We start from the raw sequence: 24,054 nt of genomic DNA, 5'->3' as shown, positions 1-24,054 counted from the left end.
TGGGGACAGTGGGAAACAGAGGCTTGGCCAAGAATTGTCCCCAATGGTGAGATTCAGTCGGCTTGGGCCGGTTCACGTGAACCGGTATTTAAATTGTTGGCTGGCCTCTCCCCGCCCCTCCCCTTCCAGGAGTCCCCATGCGCCCCATTTTGGCTCCCAGGTAAGTACAGGGAGGCCTAGGCCCAAAATGGGGCGCGGGGGAGGGCAGCACATATCCCACCCCCCCACAGCCCGTTTTTGCTCCCAGGGGGTTCAGGAGGCTGAGTGCTGCCTGTCATACCCCTTGGCCCTGCCCACCATGGCCACGCCCACCCAGCCGGTCATTAGGGCAGAGAACCGGTTGTTAAATTATTTGAATCCCACCACTTGGGTCCAGCTAACCCTTCAATCCAGCCCTGGTGAGGGTTTGCAGTCTTTATTAACGATGTATACTTGCTGCCATTCAGGAGAAAGAAAAGAAGATCTCAGAAAGCCCCAGAAGAGAAAGTGGAACTGTCTGCCTCACAGAATATCTATTGCCCTTTAATCTTTTGGGACTAACTTTTGCAAGTAAACATCTAAATCTCCTGTGCCTGGAGGGGTGGCAGATATTTCCTTGGCTCTCATTTGGATTTTCCCACTCCCTTGCCCTCTCTCGACTCCTCTGGCTAAAGTAATGAAGTAATGAAAACTTGGTCTCCTGGTCAGAAGGATGTTATGAATCCTGGATGCTTTCTTGCTGAGGTCTGAATGCCCATTTTGTTGTTTTGCAGGAGTCCCCAGAAGGAAGATCGGATCTCCATGTCAGAGGAATATTTGGAGTACAAGCACATCAAGGCCAAACTCCGCCTCCTGGAGGTTCTCATCAGCAAACACGATATCTCCAAAACCATCTGAAGCCAGTAAAACTTCCTGATGTGAGAAAAGAGAACAGCTGGCTCTTTCTGCCCAGTGATTTGCTCTTGCGCTTCCTTAAGGTGATAATGCTCAGGTGAGCACAGCAGAAAGGTGGTGGAGCAGGCATGGGACTGCACAAGGAAGGAGTGACTAGATGGAGGAGGACAGGCTCTTCCCTGTGAATTCTCTCCTAATTCCAGAGTCTGTTTTCACCTGGACATTTGCCTGCTGCGGAGCTAAAGGGAAGCAGCAGCCCTATGCAATTTCAAGAAGGTGGCTTGGGAAGCCCTCGGGTCTCTCAAAGCTCTGCTGGAACGTATTTTGGATACTTGATATCCAAACTATCTGGCCACCATCATTTGAACAACGATGCTCACAACACTGGAAGGGCAAAGGAATAAGCAAGATGAGCCGTTTCTTTGATCTGCGCTTCCCACAGGGAAGTCCGTGTGTATGTACACAGCTGGGCTTTGTGGGTATGTCCAAAATTATGAATTCTGGAAGGGCAAAATCTCATAATTATGAAATTCCAGTTCAATTAACCCTTCAAAATTAATTGCACAATTTCCCCTATGCCTGAGATATTCCAGCAATCTAACCAAGAACCACAAAATGACAAGTCTCTTGTGAGATTTTTTGCCCTTCTGGCATTGCAATCTCATGAGATTTGTATGGGATCAGGGAGATTTTCCAAGATTCAGTAATCTTGTGAAAGGGCCAATTCAGGAATTTTGGGTATCACCCACTGCCTGCCTCTCACCACTTTTGGGCAAGAATGCCATAATTCCACACAAGGAACAACACCAAGCATTGACATCTGATGGAAGCTGTCATGATGTCCTACTCATCAGGATGTCATGAATTATGTAACATGGGTTAGTCACCCAAATTACAATTGCAAATCAGAATACATGGTGCTAAAGTACAGAGTTCGGCTGTTGAGAATCTTCATCTTTCTCCATCTTCCTTTCTCTTTTTGGTAAATAAGAAGGCAGCATTTGGTGCTTTTGATGCAAAGACATGAGCAATGCTTAGTGAAATTCTCACAATAATTCTTACAGAAATATTCAAGGGCCAGTAGGGAGCATTTGGGCTACGAGACCCGTTCTCAGTCCCCAGGACTAAATTATGCAATAATTTTTAAAACGGTGGGTGAACTGTTGTTCTGTGCACATTGAAGGAAATTTTTGGAAAATGCAGTTGTTTGCAGATTTCAGCTTGCTGTAGAGAGAATTTAGGGTGAGAGGTTGCTGCCAAAGCTGGATCAGTTTTGTGTTTATCCAGCTGAAGTGTTTATATTGAAATTTCCCTCTCTGTTACGGACATCAGCATATCTGCGTTCTGTGTTTTTACCACTTTTGACTTTTCTTAAATAGGGATTGAGTGGATTAGGACATAATGCTTTTTGATGGGATGTATTGAGAAGTCCAGCAATTGGAATGTCATCTTTACACATTTTCCCTGCCTTGCAGAGTCTTACATTTTACTTAAACCTTGGGTCAATTGATGTTCAAGAGATGTCTCCTTCCCAAAGTGGCCTTGTTCTGTTCTGCCACTCATGTACTCTGGGGAAGGTTCTGGATGCTGCAAAGACACGTAGAATGTTCAGTCCAGGCTGTGGAAGTGGTAGAGAAGCACTGAGAACGAGAATGTTTGATTCAAACAGGGAGGGCATCCTTTGGAAAATAGCTGGATGGGTTTTTGTACTCTTTTGTACTGAAGGAACAGGTTGTCTTCTGAACTATTGACTCTGCAGGCAGCTAACAAGATTAGCCTAGTTTCCTGATTTTGCACAAAGTGTACAACTACTTTTGACTGAGTGATGGAGTTCTCTCTGGTTTGCATTGTGATGTCTACTAAGCGTGTACAAACATGGACTTATAGGGAAAACGAGGTGAAAAGTGGGCCAATTTCTCTCTTGGACACTTCAACACTCTGACTTTATAAAATTGGTCCAAGCTTTAGAATAGAAACTGGAACAAAAATACTAGAAGTGTAGTTTATCCAGCTTCCACAATCACTTGGGGGGTGGGGTGTCTAAAAATACATTTGCATTTGTGTGTGAGTTTAAGTGTGCATGTAGGTGTGATGACTAATTCTCCTCCATCCCAGAGCCAGGATTTGGGAAAAACCATACCTCCCCATCTGTCCCATAAAACCAAGAAGGACCCGTGCTCCTTTGGGTTTAAGCTGCCTGTGGAAAGCTTGTGGGAACCAAATTCCACAGCCCCATCTGTTCTATAAAGGTCCAGAGGGGATCTAATGCCATACGAAGGATTATATTGTGGATTCTCACCTGTGGTTTGAAGATCCTGCTTGGAGTAGATGGAATATGGACTTCCCCTCTTCCCCTCCCATGTTATCTTTTCCCTGTCCTTCTGCACGCAAGTTGTTTTCTATCCTTCTGGCACTGAAATTTGACTGCAGGAAAGGAACAACTGAAAGGTGATTCCAGAAGTCCCAAGACATCACAGTGGGGAAGGGAATCCCATGTAGAGAGCTCAGTTTCTCCTCCTAGAGATGAAAGTGAAGCAAGGGAGGGATCATACCTGCCAGCCACATGCCCACGTGTCAGTCCTTTAAGGCTGAACAGGTCAGGAGGCAGACTTCAAGTCTTACTGGATCCATCCTTTGTCGAGAGAGAGAGAGACACACACATAATTTTGACTGAATTTTCCTTTCCCATTACATATACCCTAGTGAAATAGGGAAGAATCAGTCTGTTTCCCAGGCTTAACACACTGTTTTTCCACCCATCCCTTCTGTCTCCAAGGTCAGCTCTGTGACCATGTCCTGTTCCAAGTGCCAGGGCTCCATACAAGGAGGAAGGTTGGTGGGAGAAGGGTTGGTGGGACTTTTAAAACAATTCCTGCAAGTTTGGAAGGTTCATCCCCCTCCCCAGCTGTAGAAATCTGTTCTGTTTTGGCATTGTGCATGTTGGCATGATTGTCACTCCCTTTATAATTGGGAATCATTAAGTTATTGGCTGCTTTTCAATGGCTCAGGGCTATCCTTTGATGTTAGTTTAGGAGAAGGTCATCCAGATATGGAAGGGTAAAGGGGGGGGGAGTTAACCGCTGTATTAAGCATGTTAGTGGGACTATTTTAGATATGAACCCAAAGTTTCAGGTGAAGTTTGCTTGTGAAACTTGTCTATCACCATCTTCCCCGCCCTTGCATCTTGATGATGGGTCGCATTAAACTTGAGACTTTCACGAAGAGATTGGACTGCCATTTGTCAGAAATGGTGTAGGGTCTCCTGCTTGGGCGGGGACTGGGAGGGTTGGACTAGATGACCTACAAGGTTCCTTCCAACTCTGTTAATCTGTAAAACCTGTAAAACTCCATAATCCCTAAAGACTACGACAGTTGTAGACCAAGAATATTGAGAAGATACTTGTGTAGAGTATCTTTGGAAATTTAGACCCGTGCCTTAAAGTTTGACTTGGTACCTGTAACTAATTATAATCAACTAGAAAACAATGTAAACTAAAGACATACATGATAAAGTCATATATGCAGTCTTCACTAAATGATTCCTCTCTCTATCCCAGATATGTTCAGTTCCCAGAACTCCCCATCTTTGGGTGAGGAATTCTTTGAGGAAGCTCATATATGAAGAAATGCTGAAGGCGCGAATGCTTTGTAAGAGCAGAACAAAAGTGTGAATATCCCATCATTTTAATATTCTTTTAAATTAGATATTACCTTGCATCTTCTAGAACAAATCACTCATCAGCGATGGTTTGAATTGGTTTAGTGGATAAATATGCTTTGATGTAGAGCAGAGGTCTTCAAACTTGGCAGCTTTAAGACTTGTGGCCTTCAACTCACAGAATTCTCCAGCCAGCTGGAGAATTCTGGGAGTTGAAGGCCACAAGTCTTAAAGCTGCCAAGTTTGAAGACCTCTGATGTAGAGGTTACTTTGCAAGAAAACAGATTCTAAGATGCAACAACATTGACTGTCTTACTGTTGGAAGCTCCCTCCTTCTTGGGACAGTTTGTGACACAGGTATTGTCAGTTTCTCAGTACTTCAGATTGTAATGTGGCTGAAAGCAACAGGAGGAGAAATTCACCCCCTCAAGCCGTATGCTCCTAATCAGTTAAATCTTTTGAGTGGCTACAGAGCCTAAATCCTGCAGTGTGTTTATGTCTGTGGTTGGCTTCCCACACTTGCCCGGTTGGGTGTGTCCATTTGTTTGTGTTTTCTGATTAATGTTGTGATGCTTGCTTTTTGCTCATGAGCTCAACAGAAACACATGGATCTTCTGCCACAGCCAACAGGATGAAGTGGCCACTGGTCACCTCCAGAGTCACTGGACAAAGTAGCGAAACAATACAGATAATTTTTCAGCTGTATGCTATTTCCGAAGTAAATGTTAAAATGAGAGGTGATTTGGTGGAACTCTGCTTGATAGACACCAATATCTAGAGTTTGTTTATTTTAGGAATAGAAAAGATAAGTGCTTCAGAATTATGTGCCATCCCTTTTGAGAATAATGTACTTATGCATTAAGAAGCTAAAAAAATAAATGCAGTCCACACAGCAGTTTTCCTATCTCATATCTGGGTGGGTGGGTGGGTGGGGAGAATATCGTTCACCAAAGGAATGACTTTCCAGCTATGGTAAGGAACCTACAGCATATACTGAGACAGTAGGAAAGGTTTTATGAAAGGAGTTTAAAATGCGTTGAAGAGTGGCAAGGTTTTGTGAGGCTCCCGTGTGACAAAAATGAAGACCGTAGCACCTTGTTCCTTCCTGATCACTCTCGGCCCAAAACAGTTTAATCAGATTAACGGGGATAAGATCAAACGCTTCCCTCATTTTAATTCCTGTAGCATTTCTGCTTTGACCTTTCCATGCACCACAAAAAACAAGGGGTGAATTCAGAAGGATGCAAATTAATTAGGAAAAGGTAGTGGGCTAAAATGGTGTGCTTCGTATATATTTAGTGCAGAAATTAAGTAGTGATTTTTGGCACAGTTTGGCAGTTTTTAAGAAGGAAGATTAGGCATTTATGGGGTCAAACCCTTAAACAGGAAAGAGTAGCCAATACATTTCAGGGAAAGGAATTGTAAACTACCCCATCCTCTTCAAGGGAAATCTCCAGGGCTTGGTTGATAGTAACCAAAATGAAACAAACTACTTGGTGGTCCATTCTAATCTTTATTTGTGTAGCACTTTTCTGTAGCACAATACTATAAAATGTTGCTTTTTATGATTACCAAAGCTTGTTTGAAAGCATGCACTTTGTAGGATCTTAATATTTCACACGTGATGATCGCCAAGTTACTCTGTTATAGTGATAATAATTTATTGCATTATGATGTATGCAGATATTTAATCTAAGTGTCATGGTTATGAATGGCGGATGGTTGGGTTTCGTGTTTTCTAACTTGGTTTGCTATAGGCTAGAATATAGACGTGGCTGGTTTCTGCCATCTTGAGATTAAAAAGGAAGAGACTTTATAAGCGAGTTATTCTCGCAGCTTAAAAAAGATCACTTCTATAAGGAGCATGACTGAGTCAGAGGTGGACAATCAGGAGACTTCTCAAGAAACACAGGTTTAACGGAAACCAGATTCAAAGAAGACTCCAGGAAGAGGCACGTACTGTCTTTAGCCTTCGTCTTTTTGTAATAATTGCATGAAAAGGAGAGGCAGAGCCCTTGGTCTTGTCCTTCCGGTGCACAGATGAAGGAGGATTCCCACAAGCAAAGAGAGAGGTGGGCGAGGACAGGACCAGATGAGATGTTCATGTGTGAAGGGTGGTGATTTCACAACATCAGAAATGACGAGGAAGCCCGGGGAGATACCCCCAAGAACCAGAGCTTCATGCAAAAGGTGGACAGGGTCTACTCTCTTTCTGCTATAGTGTCATAAAGGAAGGCATTAGATGAATTCCATTATCCACCAACCTTGTCTGTAGGTCAATATATGTAAAAGTTGAAGCATGATTTCTAAAAAAAAAAAAAAAAAAGAGGGGGGAGGAATCTTTTAATGATTTGGGAAAGGTCCGTGTCCCATGACTAAACTAAGTGGATTTTTTTGTTTGTTTGTATGTTTGTTTGTTTCTATGGCAATTGGTGTTTCGGTGTCGTTGGCTGCATCATTTATAACTGAACCAGAGTGGTCTCCTTCATAAATCTGTTTTAATTAAAACTCATGTCAGAGCAACAGGAACAGATACACAAGTATTTGAAGTTTACAAACTACATCTTTGATAAGGGAAAATGCTGTCATGACATGTGTACAGTTGCTATTAAAATGCCATCTATATATTCTATATGATTGTATAATATTTTATACAACAGTACAAATAAAATATTTTTCTATTATGATGAAACACAGGTCTTCCGTTTGTTTGTTAGCTCATATAAATAACATAAATAACACTGTCAAACGACACATTGGAAGTGCTGACATTTGTTTTTTTTCCTAGGCTTGTGAGAGTTAATCATGCTGCCATTATACCTGTTCATGCTGTTTAGAAATATTCCAGTTAAGTTGTTCAGTAGGTTAAAATGAATGCATATTTAAACACTATTTAGAAGCCAGGAAATTTTATTTTACTCAAGCTTGTTTATATAGATTTGTTACATTTGGCAGTATGGAGAGAGGAGGGACAAATTAACACCAATTGCAGCACCTAGATGTATAAATGGTTGCTAGGGAAAAAAAGAAAAGAAAAGAAAACTAAAATACCCTCAAGATTTTGAACAGTTGGAAGCAATGGCGGATCAGGAGGGAAGGAACGTGGGAAATGCTAAGGGCAGAACTACATGCTACACAGGGCGGCTGCAGATAATACTGTCTCCACGTGGAGCTCCTTTCCTTTCTCCCCCATGACGCAGGGACCCACTGACTGGCACGGTGAGGCCATCCCATCCCGTGTCCCCACCAGCAGCATCCAACCGGAACAGGGAAAGCACATAAGCTGTGGGTACAACGGCCAGCATGCTCGGCTTCAATGCTGTAGGGCAGAAAGGGAGAAAGATACTTCACTGGATGCCGTTTAGGGGGCTGCCCCAGCGTGGCTGGAACATGTAGCTCTGCTCCGCGAGAGGAACTGTTGAAGAACTGGGTGACAGGGGCTCGCTTCTGGGAAGGAGGGCATTCGTCATGCGTCTGATGTGGAGGGTGGAGAGAGGGCGTAGGCAACGGAGGAGGGTCCTAAGGAGGGTGGAGATGGAAATTAGCGTCCCACACTGATGTTACATGTCTTGCAGCTTGGATCTTTCTTGGCATTGGCAGTGGACAAACTCATGAGTTGGTGGCCGGTGATTTCTGCCACTGTGCCGAGGGAGAGACTGACCGGATCAGTGTAAATCACTTCCAAGATGACATCCTGTGCATGGTGGTAAACCATGACCCCGTCTTCTTCTTCGGTGCAGGTCAGGAATTTGTTATCCTGCAAGTTCAGCTGAGGCAGGCGCTGCTTGCAGAATTCGTCCCCCAGAGAGCCGACGGGGGCAAGGACAAGAATGACATAGTGGTAGGCCGTGTACATGCAGTAGAAGTCCCCGAAGTACAAATTTGTGTTTGGGTTGAAAAGTTTCTCGGCTGTGATATCAAACCTGTATCTTCCGTAAGGCGAATCTTGGGGGGGCTTTCCGGTGTTGAATTCGGTGTGGCAGCTAAAAAAGATCCCCTCCAGCTTCCCGCTGATGGGAGACCCGTGGCTGCCGCTGTTATCCTTCACGGAGGGCTGCAGGACGCTTCCATGCTGCTCTCTAGAAGTAAAGGATGGGGAACATGTTAGTTCTATGGTGGCATTAGAGAGTGGGGACCATGCAGACCCCCCTCATCCTGTTTGCATTTATGCAGAGAAACTGGACAATACAGATGCTGGCAGAGACCAAATCTGCTTTTTATCAGGGAGCTGTGTATCTTATTGGAGAGGGTCTCTAATTTTAGGCAGTGTGTGATATTGAATGGAAGACCAAATGCAGCCCAGGGTAGGCTCCTCTTATTTTTAGAATAGAAAGTACAATTAAAAAGTTGCAACAATCTACTGTATTTTTTGGAGTGCAAGACGCTCCGGACTATAAGATGCACCTACCTTTTTGGGGGGAGGAAAACAAGAAAAAAAAATCTGCCTCTCCCTCTGCCTCCCAGCAATTTGCTTCCTTGTGGCAAACAGCAAACAGCCTGTTTCATTTTCATTTTCAGCACAGCATGATTAGCACACGAAAAAAAAAATCTGCCTCCCAGTAATTTGCCTCCTTATAGCAAACAGCAGAGGCCGAAAATGGGGCATGCAGAGGCGGCAATAGGCAATGACAGTCCCTGCAGCCTGAAACAGCTGATGGTTGGGAGGCCGATCCAACTGACAATCAGCTGCTTGTGCTAATCAGGCTGTGCTGAAGCTGAAACGGGCTGTTTGCTGTTTGCTGCAAGGAGGCAAATTGCTGGGAGGCAGAGGCCAAAGGGTGGGGGCCGGCGGGTGGGCGGGGCTACATTCGGTGTATAAGATGCACCCAAATTTTCACCCTCTTTTAGGGGGAAAAAGTGCATCTTATACTCTGAAAAATACGGTATATTGCAGTAAATCTACTTCTGTCCCCTTCCTAAAAGTCACTGGATTTGGCCAAAGGGCTACAGATTGTGCTACATCCATGGTAAGATGTTTGTCCACAAAGAAAAGCATTCCATTAGGGCAAAATTTAATGTCATAAGATGAGTTCTAGTTCTACTTCATCTTCTTCTATGCTTTCCATGCATTGAAGTGAAGAAAACTTTAGATGAGGTTCATCTTCTGTGTTTTTTTTAATTTCTCAGAACCAAGATTGTGGATTCCACATCTCAAAAGAGGGCTGAGATGAACATCATTAAAAGTTGAGACAAACCATTTTGGACCACAAGGAGGGGCAGCAGAGCAATCCCTTTTTGGATGGCAGCACAGTGACCCCCTAGTGCCAGATGAGCTAATCCTAGGCCAGCAATGAAGCTACTCCAAGACTAGACGTCATCGTTAATTTTTCCTGAACATCAGACTTCTATATTATAACGACTTGGCTTTCTTGTTTTTAAAGCTGTATCTGGTAAAACTGCTTTGCTTTTTTTAGATTTCAAGAATATTGGAACTAAATGTACTGAAGAGTACAACCTGCTATTCACTTATCAATGATAACACTTACAGGGAACGGTTGCTAATTAAGAAGCAGGTTGCTCCTAAAACTGAGGGGCTGAGCGCTTCCTTGTCACTTATCAGTGGGAAAAGCTTTGCTCTTCTCTCCTCCACATGCAATCAGGCATCTCCAGTGGTGGGACTACATGGGTGTAATTTAACAACCGGTTCTCTGCCCTAATGATTTCTTCCAACAACCAGTTTGCCAAACTGCTCAGAAAGTTAACAACCGGTTCTCCCGAAGTGGTGCGAACTGGCTGAATCCTACTACCGGGCATCTCTGGAAAGCTGGTTCTTTTTGCCTTTACTTACCTGATGTAGTCAAAGTATTCTTTGTGCTGATTCCGATAAAAGACTGAAAATTTAAGCATACGCCCTGCAATCACTTCTGCCTTTTCCAAAAGTTGTGTTAAGTGAACCTTGGAATAATCTGTGAATACAAAACATTTTTCTTAGTGAGGACAATACACCGGTGCTTCCAAATGGATGATTGATGGTGCTATTATCAACTGGGACCCCAAAGCTAGCAACACACACCTATCCATATGCGCGTCCCTATTTCACCATTGGTTATTCTCTTTCAGGGTAAGCAACATGATGTCAAGTTCAGAAGGAGCGTAAGACACAGTAGGGAAAGGAAATAAAAGAGGAAAGGAAAAAAGAAAAGGTAATCTTAATAATAGCAACATTATTTAGTATTCTTCTCCGTATCTTCCTCTTCTTGCAAACAGCCTCGCTTCTATCATGCCCATACTTTGATTCATACCCCACCTTTTGTTCTCAATTTCTCAACTCTCTCTCTCTCTTTCTCTCTCTCTCTGGATTGGATATCCATTTGTCTGAAATGGTACAGATCTCCTGCTTGAGCAGGGCATTGGATGAGAAGACCTCCAAGGTCCCTTCCAACTATGTTATTCTGTTATTTCATCAGCTCTGTCCAAGTGTGATTTTCTTGGTCTTCCTTTTGTGTCTTTCACTCTTCCTTCATCTGTTCATTTTGTGGTTCTATCCTCATTCCTTCTCTATGGATCAGCAAACCACTTGAATGCATTTTTTTCAACTTGGTCACTTATTTTTCTATTCACCTTTGCAACAATCAAGTGCCCCTTCTTCCTTGACCTCCTATTTTCCTACCTTCCTCACAATCTTCTGAAGCATCCGACTCCCAGGGGATTCTCCTGACCTTCTCAGTACTCAGCTCCCGGTCCCAAAGTGGCCACTCTGGCACCCAGCCCTTTCTGCTTCTTTTAACTGCTATTTGCTTCTGATAAGCTGCTTCTTGGCCATAGGCTGGTTCCCACAAGCAGAGGACTCACCTGCCGTACAGAATTCAATAATCTCACTCCATTCTGAAACTGTGTAGTCTCCATCCACCTGCTTGGAAGCCGTCTGTACAGCAACTGTGTATTCAGTCCGTGGGCTCAGGAACCAGTGGCCACGGACGGTCATAGGCAAGGGGACAGCTTTTGCCACTAGTTTTGTAGGCACATCCTAGTTGGGGAGGGAAATGAGGAACAGCTGTAGAGTGGACAAGCAACATCCTGTGCTAGGACACCACCACACAAACAATGCAAATTACACAATGCATGTCAAATTATATACTTTGTATTATCTCCACAGTGATATTATGATGCGTGTGATATTCAACATGCCTTTCTCCAGATACCTGGGATTGGGGGTTGTGGATGAGGTTAGTTTCTTACTAGAATTCAGAGGTTTTGAAATGTTATTTTCTCTTGTTAGTTGACTAATAGAAGATAATTATTCAGGGGATAGGCCATGACAAAGGAAGGAAGGAAGGAAGGAAGGAAGGAAGGAAGGAAGGAAGGAAGGAAGGAAGGAAGGAAGGAAGGAAGGAAGGAAGGAAGGAAGGAAGTTGGTATTTCCTGAATGCTTCTCTTACACTAATCCCACTAACAAACATAACATAATGGTTGTAGGAGAAGCAGAATTATTTGCCAGAGCTGGTATTGCATTGACTGAATGGCATTAGCAAACATCTAGAACAGGGGTGAAATCTAAAATTTTTTGCTACTGGTTCTGTGGGCGTGGCTTAATTAGTGGGCGTGGCTTGGTGGTAAGGTGACTGGGTGGGCATGGTCAAGTCAATGTCACTTTTTTGCCCTTTTTTAACCTACAAAACACAACACAACACAACTGGCTCACCCACAATGTAAAAGCAGCTGTGCTAGACCCAAAATGACCCCTGCAACAAGCAGGAACCTCACACAGCCACAAAAAGCCCAAAAAAACAACTTTCACACTTTACACACACAAAATTCCACATACAGCTTTGTGAGATTTTGTGTGTTTGTGTACTTAGAGTGAAATACTACAGAAACACACTAAATCTCAGAAAGCTGCACAAATATTATTTTATTTTAATTTAATTTATTTTTATATAAAAGCAGCTAAATTTAAAACTTCCTAATCTTTAAATGGCTAGGTCTAAAAAAAGAACAACTAAAAAAAACCCAATTAACTATTTTTAATGCTCCCAAAGGGGAAAAAAACTTACCCAATAGAACAGGGGTCTCCAACCTTGGCAACTTTAAGACTTGTGGACTTCAACTCCCAGAATTCCTCAGCCAGCTTTGTTGGGAGTTGAAGTCCACAAGTCTTAAAGTTGCAGAAAGAGCACCGATGAGCTTGATTGCAGGCAGGGAGATTGCTGATGCAATAGATTGCGATCGTCATGCGACCAGCAGCTAAGGTAAGCAAGCTGGAGGCTTGAGGTGGGGGGGGGGGAGAAAAAAAGAAACTTTTTTTCTTTTACATGGCTCTGGCGATCCAAGCTGAGTTGCCTGATTAGCAGGCAACTCAGCTGGGATGTCAGAGCTTGGCTGGTCAGAGCCATCTAAAAGGAAAAAAAAAGCTCTGATGATTGCGCGGCTCAGCTGGGCATGGGGGGCGGGGGCAGGGATTTTTGCTACCGGTTCTCCGAAGTGCCCGCCGTCATCGCTACCTACTCGCGCGAGCCGGTCTGAACCGGGAGCATTTCACCCCTGATCTAGAAGTCACTAGATGGCAGCAAGGTAATATTGCAAAGTCTAATCCTGATGTGTTGCCATCTTCTGGCAATTTGAATTATTGCAGCCCAGACAGAGTCGTCCTAAATATACCGGTAGTATTTGGAAGGCTATAAAACTAGAGGTATTGCTACTTTTTTCTTGAGAAAGATGTCTAAATAGACAGAAGAGATGGAATAAGGTTGCAAGTATTATAGCAATTCCACATTTCGTAGGCAATGAGTTTATCTTCCAACTAAGATTTCTTAAGCATTACTGGTTTACTATTTGGTTGGTGGGCTTCCGTGAAAGGAGATTATCAGGGTGTTTCTTATATTTGACCAGATTTCTAAAGCTATTCATATTGTAAGATGGTTCTTTCATGTGTGCCATTTACCATCCATTACAAAGAAAGCTCCTTGGAAGCTATTTATGGCAGGCCAAGAGGCTGGTAATCCTAAACAGATTAAGGAAAATCAGGGTAAATACAGGATAACATATCAGTGGAAAAGTGAGCCTTCACACCAGTCTTAAAACATTATTTAGAAGTGAAAACCTAATACAACCAATAAAATATTATACAGGAAATACTGCAAATAATAAAATATATAACCGCTGTTACTTTCCCCTCTAATGGTGTATCATAAATGAACAGTATCATAAATGAAGAATAAGAATAAAAGATAATCTGAAACAATATGTCCCCCTAACAGAAAAAAAGCCATCATTTTTGAGTTTCTCTTCTTATCCGGTTAGAATAATATTGCATAAATAAATTATAAGTGAGAAATACAAGAATAATTAAAATAAACAGGAATAACAATTTACTAAAACAGCTACAAATGACGGAGCCTGTCTTGTGAGCAAGGTTATACAGATCAGGATTCAGTGAGCCTTCCTGGTTTGTTTTGCTGGTCTAATTGGAAGCAAAACGAGACGGCATCAAACTCTCCCTCAGAAGGACAAAATTTAGCCTCTTCAGCAGAGCAGGTCAACCTTTGAGTTTCTACCTCCTTATCTTGTAATTACCGAAATATCATCCTCATTCAGACTCAATGACATTCATAGATATAACTCCTTTTCATCTGAATATCCAATTCTCCAGGCAGAAGTGACCATAAGTAGCTATTAATAAGAAACATTCATTAAGTAGGTAATCATGCTAGAAGAGGGGGTGAAATGGTGTTGGGAAGAAAAAGACCATGACATGGGTGTAATATATTATACCTCAGATATATATAAGTTATGTATGAATGTCATCAAAGGGGACATATTCTCAGGCAGCCAAGTTCAGAATTTCAGGCTAAACTGTGAAGGGAAAACGGATCTTACAAAGGGTCAAGTTGACTGGGGTTTTTAAGAGTTGAAGCCCACTATTTCAGCAGGGCAGGGAAGGCTGGTGTTATGGCCTGCCAGTGGCCAGCAGAGCTGGTGGCAGACTCAGACAGTGAGGAGGTTGAGGAGGAACATGGGCCAGTCCTGGAGTCTGGGGAAGGCTCTGATGAGGGCTCTGCATCAGAGGCAGAGAGGGGGCCAGGGCCGTCCAACAGTTATCAGCTGCCTTCGGAGTCGGGTATCAGTGAGGCAGAAGAACAGCTGGAGCCTGTTCCCAATGTGCGCATGCGCAGAGCTGCCAGGAGAAGGGAACAACCAGGAACAAGGGTCGACTCAGGAGTAAAGGCACAGGTGGATGGTGAATGGCCCCTCCCATAGGGAATAAAGAGGAGCAAAAGGGGAGGGGGGGTTGCAGGAGACAATCGGTTCAATTCATGAGGGTGAAGATCTGCTCCTGACTTCTTGCCAAGGAATTGCTGCTACAGCGTGGCGTTTGGAATATACCAGCCTGGCAACTCTCCAAGCCTGATAAAGGTTTGTAGTTGTGAAATCTCATGAAAGACTGTTTGCTGGAGAGGAATTTCCCTTTAACCAAAACAGAAGAGGTTTTATCGGGACGAGGAGTCGGCTTCATGCTCTTGGGAAGCCTAGGTCAGAACAGCTGGTAGATATTCTGGGACCTCGTAAATGTTTCAGAAGCAGAAGCTCATTAATGAAGTTCATAAAGTTCATCAGGAGCAGAATGACTCGCTTGGACTGGAGGCCACTCATTGACAGGAAGCTGCTATTGGCATTGGAGATAATTAAGGAGGGGTTCTCCTTGTCAGGGAGAGCCCTGAAGGCGGCAGGAAATTAGAAGAGGAGAAAATTGCAAATGATTTTTCCGGTTTTGTGCCCAGAACCAGGCAGATGTGATCATGGAAGGAAGAACTATACCTGAAAGGAATCTTCAATAGAATAGAATTCTTTATTGGTCAAGTGTGATTGGACACACAAGGAATTTAATATTAGTTTAGAGTAAGTAAACTGCAGGATGGTTTTTTTCATCCTTAGTTACCATGAGTTAATTACGGTGGAGTCTCTGGATGATCTGAAATGCTTCTTTCCACCTGGGCTGAGTTGCCATTCGTGAGCTGAGCTACCAACTGTCTCTTGACTGTTTTATGTCTATTAGCCCATCCTTTTCTTCCCATAATCTCTCACATTACATCACACTTCAGTGCAAGTGCAATTTCCACTTTTGATGGGCGGGGAGGAAGTGAGAACATGCTTGGGCGTGCAACAGAAGTAATAGCACCAGTTGCTCATTTGCTTGCCAGCCCAGTTCAAAGCAGTGATGGGGCAGGTTTAGTCCCAGAGATCAGCTATTCATGCCCTTTGGATCTTTTCGGGAACGAAAGACCATTACCAGCTAAAGAAACAACTCTATTGTCATATCCCATGGCTGTAGAATTTCCTTCCAAAAAAGAGATTTTTCTTTCTTCTGTCCAAAAGGAATACAGATAGTCCTCACCTTACAACCACAATTGAACCCAAAATTTATGCTGCTAACTGAGAAATTTGTTAAGTGACTTTTGCCCAGGGGTGAAATGCTCCCGGTTCGGACCGGATTGCCCGATCCGGTAGCAATGGAGGCGGGTGGTTCGGAGAACGGGTAGCAAAAATCCCTGCCCCTCCCCCATGCCCAGCTGAGCCGCACAATCATCAGAGGCTTTTTTTTTTTACTTTTAAAAGCATTTTTTCTACAATCTCTTCGGCTGAAAAAATGCTTTTAAAAGTGAAAAAAAAAAGCCTCTGATGATCGCGCGGCTCAGCTGGGATCGTAAAGGCTTTTATAAAAGAAAAAAACCCTTTTTTTCTATTAAATGCCTCTGACGATCCAAGCTGAGTTTCCTGATCAGCAGAGGCTTTTTAAAAAACCTCTGCCGATCAGGCAACTCAGCTGGGATCGCCAGAGCCTTTTGAAAGCATTTTTTTTATAACCTCTTCAGCCGAAGAGGTTGTAGAAAAAATGCTTTTAAAAGTAAAAAAAAAAAAAAGTTGGCCACGCCTACCCAGTCACATTACCCCCCCACCAAGCCACGCCCACAGAACTGGTAGTAACAAATTTTACATTTCACTACTGCTTTTGCCCCATTTTATGACTTTTCCTGCCACATTTGTTAAGTGAATCATTGCTGCTGTTAAATTACTAATACGGTTGTTAAGTGAATCTGACGTCCCTCTTGACTGCTTGTCAGAAGGTGATCACATGACCAGTGGTGGAAAGCTGCCGGTTTAACAACCGGTTTAGTGAGTCCACGCTTTGTGTGGGTGCCTAAGGTGCTCGCGCACAGCGCTGAAAATGGAGCATTTGGAAGCTCAGCTGCTTACCCCTCCAAGTCAGCAACAATAAGTAGAACAGCTCGGGGAGGGAGGATCAGCTGTGCCACGCGATTGAGATGAGCTACAAAGCAGGAAATAAAGGACAGGATAGAGCGGGGGTGGGGTGGTGGTGGAGCCAACTGATCGTCGGTGCTATCGGTTCGCCCAAACTGGCTGAATTCCACTTCTGCACATGACCTTGGGACACTGCAATTGTCATAACTTTGAGTCAGTTTTCAAGCATCTGAATGGAAATCACATGACCATGGGGATGCTGCAATGGTCATCAGTGTGAAAAATGGTCATAAGTCACTTTTTTCAGTGGAGTTGTAACTTCGAATGGTCACTAAGCGAACTGTTGTAAGTTGGGGACTACTTGTATAAGATTGATCTGTTCAGGAGCAGAGCACCTTCTAAATGTCCCTTTTAAACGGAGATCTGCATATATTTTTGTATTGTGGCCTCTACATACATTAATAACAATGAGAATGAAAACACCATGATGGCACAGATGCCAAAATGCTTCATTGGAACATCTGTAAAAATTATCATAGGCCAATGACCAAAAAATTGGTGAGAACATACAAGTTAAAAAAGTAGTTGAAAAATGAACAAGTTAAAATATTGAGGGATTTCTAAATGTAGACAGATAAAGTTTTGGCGCACAACACACCAGATATAATTGTCGTTGAACTGAAGGAAGTGTGGTTAATTGATATGTCAATATCAGGAGATAGTAAGCAAAGAATTCGAGAAGATCACAAAGTATCAAGATCTGAAAATCAAAGTGGAAAAATTGTGGCATAAACCAGCTGTGATGGTCCCAGTGCTTCTCCAAAAAACCAAAATGTCAAAAAACCTTGGACTTAGAAAACCTTTTGTGCATTGACACAATTTCTATCTATCAGTGGCAAAAAGTCTGCACATATACAGTAGTGGCCAAAATTGTGGAAACCTTTTGGGAAAAGTGTATTTTTGAGGTCTGATGGCTAATAACACCACTTCTTCTTTTTTTTTTTGGAGTTTCAAGATAATCCTATTCCACAGCTGGAATGGCCTGGAAATAGCCCAGACCTTAACCCAATTGAATATCTATGGAGCTGACGAAAGAAACTGGTTAGTCAGAAGCGACCCAGCAATAAAACCCAGTTAATAGAAGCCATCATTCAATCTTGGTTTCACATTATAACAGCTGCAGAACTAAAAGACTTGGTTCACTCCATGGGAAGATGTTGTAAGGCCGTCATTCATGCTAAAGGTTACCCAACGAAGTATTAACTGACATGGGGATCATTTTTGCATATCTCGTTTTTTCTCTGGTGATAATTCTTGTATATCTCATTTTTTCTACATGTTTCTCTTTTCTTCTTTATACTGTAACTGCTATTCTGATGGCAAATCCTTCATAAAAGTTATTGCATTACATTCTTGATTAAATTATCTTTCCATTGATATATAATTTTATGGTACTATTACTCCAAAAAAAGTGGTGTTATTAGCTAGTTTTAGAAAATACACTTTTCCCAAAAGGTTTCCACAATTTTGTCCACTACTGTACTAATCCCGATACATTCCAAGTTCTTGGGAAGAACGTGATGCTTATGAAGGGTTAGGGTTAAAACTAAAAACCAACTAAAACCAGCAATGGTGACTTCATATTGTTGTTGTGAATATAAATAAATTACATTTAGGCTTCCAATGCTAGACTGACATAAACTCAGGAGTCCAAGACTTTGGAGGTTCAGATCTGCACCTGGAACTCTGTTGTTGACTTAACACATTCCTATCATAATTGGAGTGAGAAAAGGGAAGAGTAATAATTTTGGGAGCACATGTGTTAAGGCAACTTTAGTTGGGCTAAATAATTTTTGCTGTTTTTATAACAGCCACTGATTTAGCCTTCTCACATCTTCAGGGTCAGGATTATTAGCTGTCAAATGTTTATTTGTCCTTTAAATGCATATTTTTCAAAGTACTTTAGAGGGCAAACACTTGACATTTTGGTATTTACTTTCTTTCTAAATAGCACCTTTTCTTCTGTCTGTAGCACAAAGCTATGCAACATGTAAAATTATCGAGACTGAATAAGATTCAGTAACTGAGTGACGTACTTGGCCATTTAAACAACAACAGCTTGATAACAGGAAAGAAGAGAAGCTATTTTACTATTGCAGTGATTATTTACAAAGAAACAAATGTAATCTCCAGAAGACAATGGTTCAAACTGCTTTTTCATTCTCTTTCTCTTTATAATGATCATACTTTTTGGAGTATAAGACGCACTTCCCCCCCACAAAAGTGGGTGAAAATTGCGGTGCGTCTTAAACACCGAATGTTGGCGAAGCCCTGCCCATCCGCTGGCCCCCACCCTTCAGCCATTTTCGGCCTCCACGCATCACATTTTTGGCCTCTGCATGCCTCGTTTTAGATCCGTTCCAGGCTGCAGTGATTGCCACAGCACATTGCCGCCTATTGCTGCCTCCATGCATCGCTTTTTCGGCCTCCGTCTGTCACATTTTTGGCCTCTGCACTACCTGTTTTTGGCCTCTGTGCATCACATTTTCAGATGGTTCCAGGCAGCGGAGATTGCCATCGATCCCCGCCACCTGGAACCAGCTGAAAGTGTGATGCGTGGAGGCCAAAAACGGGGCGTGTGGAGGCCGAAAACACAACGTGCGGAGGCAACGATGGGCTGTGGTGATCCCCACAGCCTGGAACAGCTGATTGGCGGTATTCCAAGAGGCCGATCCAATCACCAATCAGCTGTTCATGCTGAATCAGGCTGCGATAACGTGCTGAAGCTGACTAGGCTGTTTGCTGCAAGGATGCTAGCCAGATGAATAGCAATGGATGCTGGTAGGTAGAGGCAGAATTTTTTTTCTTGTTTTCTTCCCCAAAAACTAATGTGCATCTTATACTCCAGAATGTCTTATACTCCAAAAAATATGGTAATTTTTGTAAATTCTGGAATTGCTGAGACATTTGAAGTGGATAATATCTAAGAAAGTTTCAAAATCAGTTTGTCTGTTTCCTAAAAAGAATTCATGATGATCATCCTTTGTCCATACTATTACTGTTCATATCACTTGGTGGTATGTACCTAACTATGGAGTCATAATCAAAGTAGATTGGCATGAATTGAGCTGAAGGTTCAGACAAAAATTGAACTTCCCACTGTTTCTGGGACTTTCAGCTCAATTCATGCCAAGCTAATGCCTGTTAAAGTTATTTTGATGTGAGTCTCCTGCGTGCTATTCCAAACCCCACAAATTATAATGCATTTAGTCTTCCCATTGGTCAATTAGCACTACCCCAGTGTCACCTATGGTTTGAGTACTGGCTCAACCAGGGCTCAGCATCTCATGAAACAAAACCAAATCCATCTAGATGTCATAAACATAAATGCATCATATTAGGAAAGCAACTCGCATATAATATTGGAAGTATACACAGAAATGTATGAATTACCGTGTTTCCCCGAAAATAAGACCCTGTCTTATATTTTTTTGAACCCTGAAATAAGCGCTTGACCTCATTGCCATGCACTCAAAAGCCCAACTGGGCTTATTATCAGGGGATGTCTTATTTTGGGAAACAGGGTAGGAGACATGCATGTGAAAATGCATATTTTCAAACACATTTCATGCAAATGTTCATCTCAAAGATTATATAGAAAAGATCAAGTGACTGCTGTATATATAACCCTGAATTAATCCCCCATAATTTTAATGGTGTTTCCTCTGTGATAAATGTATAAAGGAGTACTACTGTAAAAATCCGAAGGGAAAATCCAACATGACTTACCGCACATGTTCATTGTTAATTTTCCCCAACTTTGCAGGAAAAACAACTAAATCAAATGCCTATTAAGCCCCTGATGAATTATAACATTTAATGGTCTGGATTAAACAGAGGTACCAAACCACTGCAAGGATGTTAGAAAAATTTAAGTCTGAGGTAGAAACCTACACTTGGGGTTCCCTTTCTTTGAGAAAACCCATTTTGTGTCAGCAATTTATAATGATTTTCCCCTTCCTAATACTACGAGTAGAGATATGAGGATCTGAGTAGAGAAATCAGAACTCTGTGTTGCTCAGTGCTTCATGCAGCTTCTTCTGCCAATAGGAATGGAAGACCTACCTTGTGCTTAAATTTGTTGGAATTCTTGTTTTCTTTCTTATTTAGATCGATGAAATAGTGGGTGATACGTTCCTTCGCCTTGGAGTCCATGTCCCATGAAATCTTGAAAGAATCGCAAGTGATGTTGCTAATCTTGATGTTGTGAGGAACTGGGAGTTCTTCCATCTCGGCAATCCCACTGTCTTGTGATTTATTCCCTGCAGAGGTATGGATAAAACATAGCCCTGGTTAGCAGAAGCACAACTGGAGAGCGTCGTTTGGCATGCATTCCTTGGGCGAATGAGAGGGAAGAGAGAGATGGGGTAAAGACCCAAGACTAAGTTGGAAAACAAAAGAGTTGTAAAACCCCCCCAAAAACCCACCAACAGAGATTGGGAGGTGGAGCCATGCATGCCCTCTTAGCAAACAATTTAGTTGCAAATTTGGGGTTTTCAAGGAGAGGCAGCAGCATATTAATTGTGTGCTGTCTCACAGCTGGAATTCATTTAGCCAAGGAAAAGAAGAGGCAACTATAGAACTGGACCAAGTAACTTACCCTGTTTTCCCGAAAATAAGACATCCCCTGATAATAAGCCCAATCAGGCCTTTGAGCGCATGGCAATAAGGCCAAGCGCTTATTTCAGGGTTCAAAAAAATATAAGACAGGGTCTTATTTTGGGGAAAACACAGTAGTTCTGGCCATTGGGTAGGTTGGTAACTGGAGCTGGGCATTATCGCTGCTCCATGCCCCATAGCAGAGCATCTTGGGGCCGATTGTGACAGGGAAGGGCAGTGGCCGGGTCAAAATGGGCAGGTGATGTAGTGTAGTTGTGAGAGTGATGCTTTTCCAATGGTGAAGCTTGGCTCATCCATCCAATAAAACAATGTCCCAGCTAACATTCAAAATGCTGCCATCTTTCCTGGATCTCAGAGCAGGGTTGAATTTCTCCTGTTGTCCCAAAAGTGCTTTTTCCAAGCACCTTTCAACATTGGTTAAGGCTTAACAGGCCAGTTCAAAAATAGTCAAGAAAAAGCAGAGCTGAGCCACTGTGATTTTTAAAGCTACCCGGAGAGAATTATGAAGTAATTAAAGACAGATAGAACATTTATTATTCAAAAAATAACTCCTTTGCTAATTTAACTTCAACCTACTAATTGTCAACCTGGGAAAAATGAGCACAAAAATTAATTGCAGATTTCAAATATAGCTACTTCAAAGGTTCTTGAATTCTTACGAGCAGGAATATCAGTGTTTGATAAGAATAATCATGGCTGGAATGCAGTCATGGAATCTGGTCATGGAATCTCTTGACTGGACCTTGGCAAAAGCAGTTTTCCATTCTACCTGAATTTCTTCACCAACTCCCAGAATTTTTTCAGAAGGGTTGGACAACCACCCCACTTTTTTTCAGGTGAGGAGGCTTCAGGAAATGTGGGAGGAATTTTTTAAAAAGCCCATTGCATAAGGTCAGCTCAGGCACTGTTGTGGCCCGCCAACTACCAGCAGAACTGGCTGCAGACTCCAGATGATGAGGAGGTTGGGAGGAACTTGGGCCAGTTCTGGAGTCTGGGGAAGGCTCTGATGGATGCTCTGCATTGGACGCAGAGATAGAGCCAGGGCCGTCTGAAATTTCCAAGCCACTGTAGAGGCAGCTGCCTTTGGAGGCTGAGATGAGTGAGGAGGAAGAACAGCTGGGGCCTGTTCCAGAAGTATATATGCACAGAGCAGTTAGGAGAGGTGAGCAATGGAGGACAAGGAGTCAACTTGGGAAGCAAAGCAAACATGGACATGGATTGGCCCCTTCCTGGCTGGGGAATAAATAGAAGGAAAGGGGAGTGGTTGTCGTAGGAGACAACAGTTCATATTTCTGAAGATTTTGCTCATGGTGTTTCGTGCCACAAAGATTGCTTGCCAGAACTTAATTTGCAGCCTTTTGGCTGGGAGCTCATGGCCCTGCAATTATCTCAAGGAAGTGATAAGGTCTGTTACTGCAGTGAACTCCTTGAAGGACTCTTGCCTGGACTTTTCGGTGGGTGAATGCAATTAATTCACAAGAGGTAAATAAAGAGGATTTTTTCATGACAAGGATTCTGTTTCTTGCTTCTGCTAAGGCTGGGTCAGCTCAGACACAACACCCTGGATTCTTCTCGAAAGCAGCAACAATGATGGCAAATAACATTTTTGCGATGCCACTCTATCAGACCAGAACTCTGCTGGGTAGCAGCCCTTATTAGCTCACCTTGAATGATCTGAAAAGCTAAGCAGGGCCACACCTGGTTAATACTTGGAGGAGAGACTAGATGAGAGCTAGATGAGAAATTCCAAAGAACATTCTAGGTGAAGACAGTGGAAAAGCCAAGAATGCAACTTGAGGATGGCCCTGAAGCCACTAGGCCTGCAGCTCCACTCTAAGCAGACTTTGTTCTACTGCAAGGCTGGAACAATCAGACAGTTTCCCAAAATCCTTGGTACAAGAATTGGGACCTGCTTCACAAAGGGCCACAATCCAGCCAGAGTGGAATCTTTGGGATCTTTCTTAGCTAACCAGGATTTGTTGCTTACACCTTTTCCCCTGAAATCAAAAGGTTTAAAATATCTTGAGCCTTAGTTCAAGCATGGCTTAATCACTTAAAAACCTGAGCTTTGGATCTCAGACATGCCTAACACAAAAGAAGGTATGTATCATGGAACAAGGTCCATTATCAAGTTAAAAAAGAAAAACTGAAAGGAAGGCAGCATCTACTTCAAAGGTAAAGGTAAAGGTTCCCCTTGCACATATGTGCTAGTCGTTCCCGACTCTAGGGGGCAGTGCTCATCTCTGTTTCAAAGCCGAAGAGCCAGCGCTGTCTGAAGATGTCTCCGTGGTCATGTGGCCGGCATGACTCAATGGCAAAGGCTCACGGAACACTGTTACCTTCTCACCAAAGGTGGTCCCTATTTTTCTACTTGCATTTTTTACGTACTTTCGAACTGCTAGGTTGGCAGAAGCTGGGACAAGTAACGGGAGCTCACCCCGTTATGCAGTACTATGGATTCGAACCGCTGAACTGCCGACCTTTCGATCGACAAACTCAGCATCTTAGCCACTGAGCCACCGCATCCCTTACTTCAAAAGATCTCCACAAATGATCACCTGGATCACCTGGATGAGGAAAGAGACTGGAGATGTCTCTATTCAAGCTTCTGTGACTTCCAATGTTCCTGCCTGGAGTTGTGCCTC

At 42.9% G+C, this 24,054-nt stretch overlaps 2 protein-coding genes across 8 annotated transcripts in view; one reads left to right on the top strand and one right to left on the bottom strand.

Moving 5' to 3' along the window:
- Positions 1 to 1,803, top strand: part of FAM13C (family with sequence similarity 13 member C) — a 41,424-nt gene extending 39,621 nt beyond the window's left edge. For 5 of the 6 annotated variants that reach the window (XM_087871932.1, XM_087871931.1, XM_087871933.1 and 2 more), the window contains one exon: positions 753 to 1,803. In XM_087871932.1, the coding sequence (XP_087728058.1) occupies positions 753 to 876 (124 nt within the window). In that variant the 3' untranslated portion in view covers positions 877 to 1,803. The remainder of the gene's footprint in view (positions 1 to 752) is intronic. The other variant, XM_087871934.1, reaches the window with a different exon arrangement.
- Positions 1,804 to 7,010: 5,207 nt separating this feature from the next.
- Positions 7,011 to 24,054, bottom strand: part of PHYHIPL (phytanoyl-CoA 2-hydroxylase interacting protein like) — a 58,656-nt gene continuing 41,612 nt past the window's right edge. For both annotated transcript variants that reach the window (XM_034435357.2, XM_034435359.3), the window contains exons 2-5: positions 20,855 to 21,051; positions 11,324 to 11,498; positions 10,320 to 10,437; positions 7,011 to 8,610 (exon numbers count right to left, since the gene is read on the bottom strand). In XM_034435357.2, coding sequence (XP_034291248.1) covers positions 8,073 to 8,610; positions 10,320 to 10,437; positions 11,324 to 11,498; positions 20,855 to 21,051 — 1,028 coding nt within the window. In that variant the 3' untranslated portion in view covers positions 7,011 to 8,072. The remainder of the gene's footprint in view (positions 8,611 to 10,319; positions 10,438 to 11,323; positions 11,499 to 20,854; positions 21,052 to 24,054) is intronic.

The sequence above is a fragment of the Pantherophis guttatus genome, chromosome 6 (assembly GCF_059756535.1).
Source record: "Pantherophis guttatus breed Tessera chromosome 6, ASM5975653v1, whole genome shotgun sequence".
Lineage (NCBI taxonomy): Eukaryota > Metazoa > Chordata > Lepidosauria > Squamata > Colubridae > Pantherophis > Pantherophis guttatus.
This window is presented reverse-complemented; position numbering and strand designations above follow the sequence as displayed.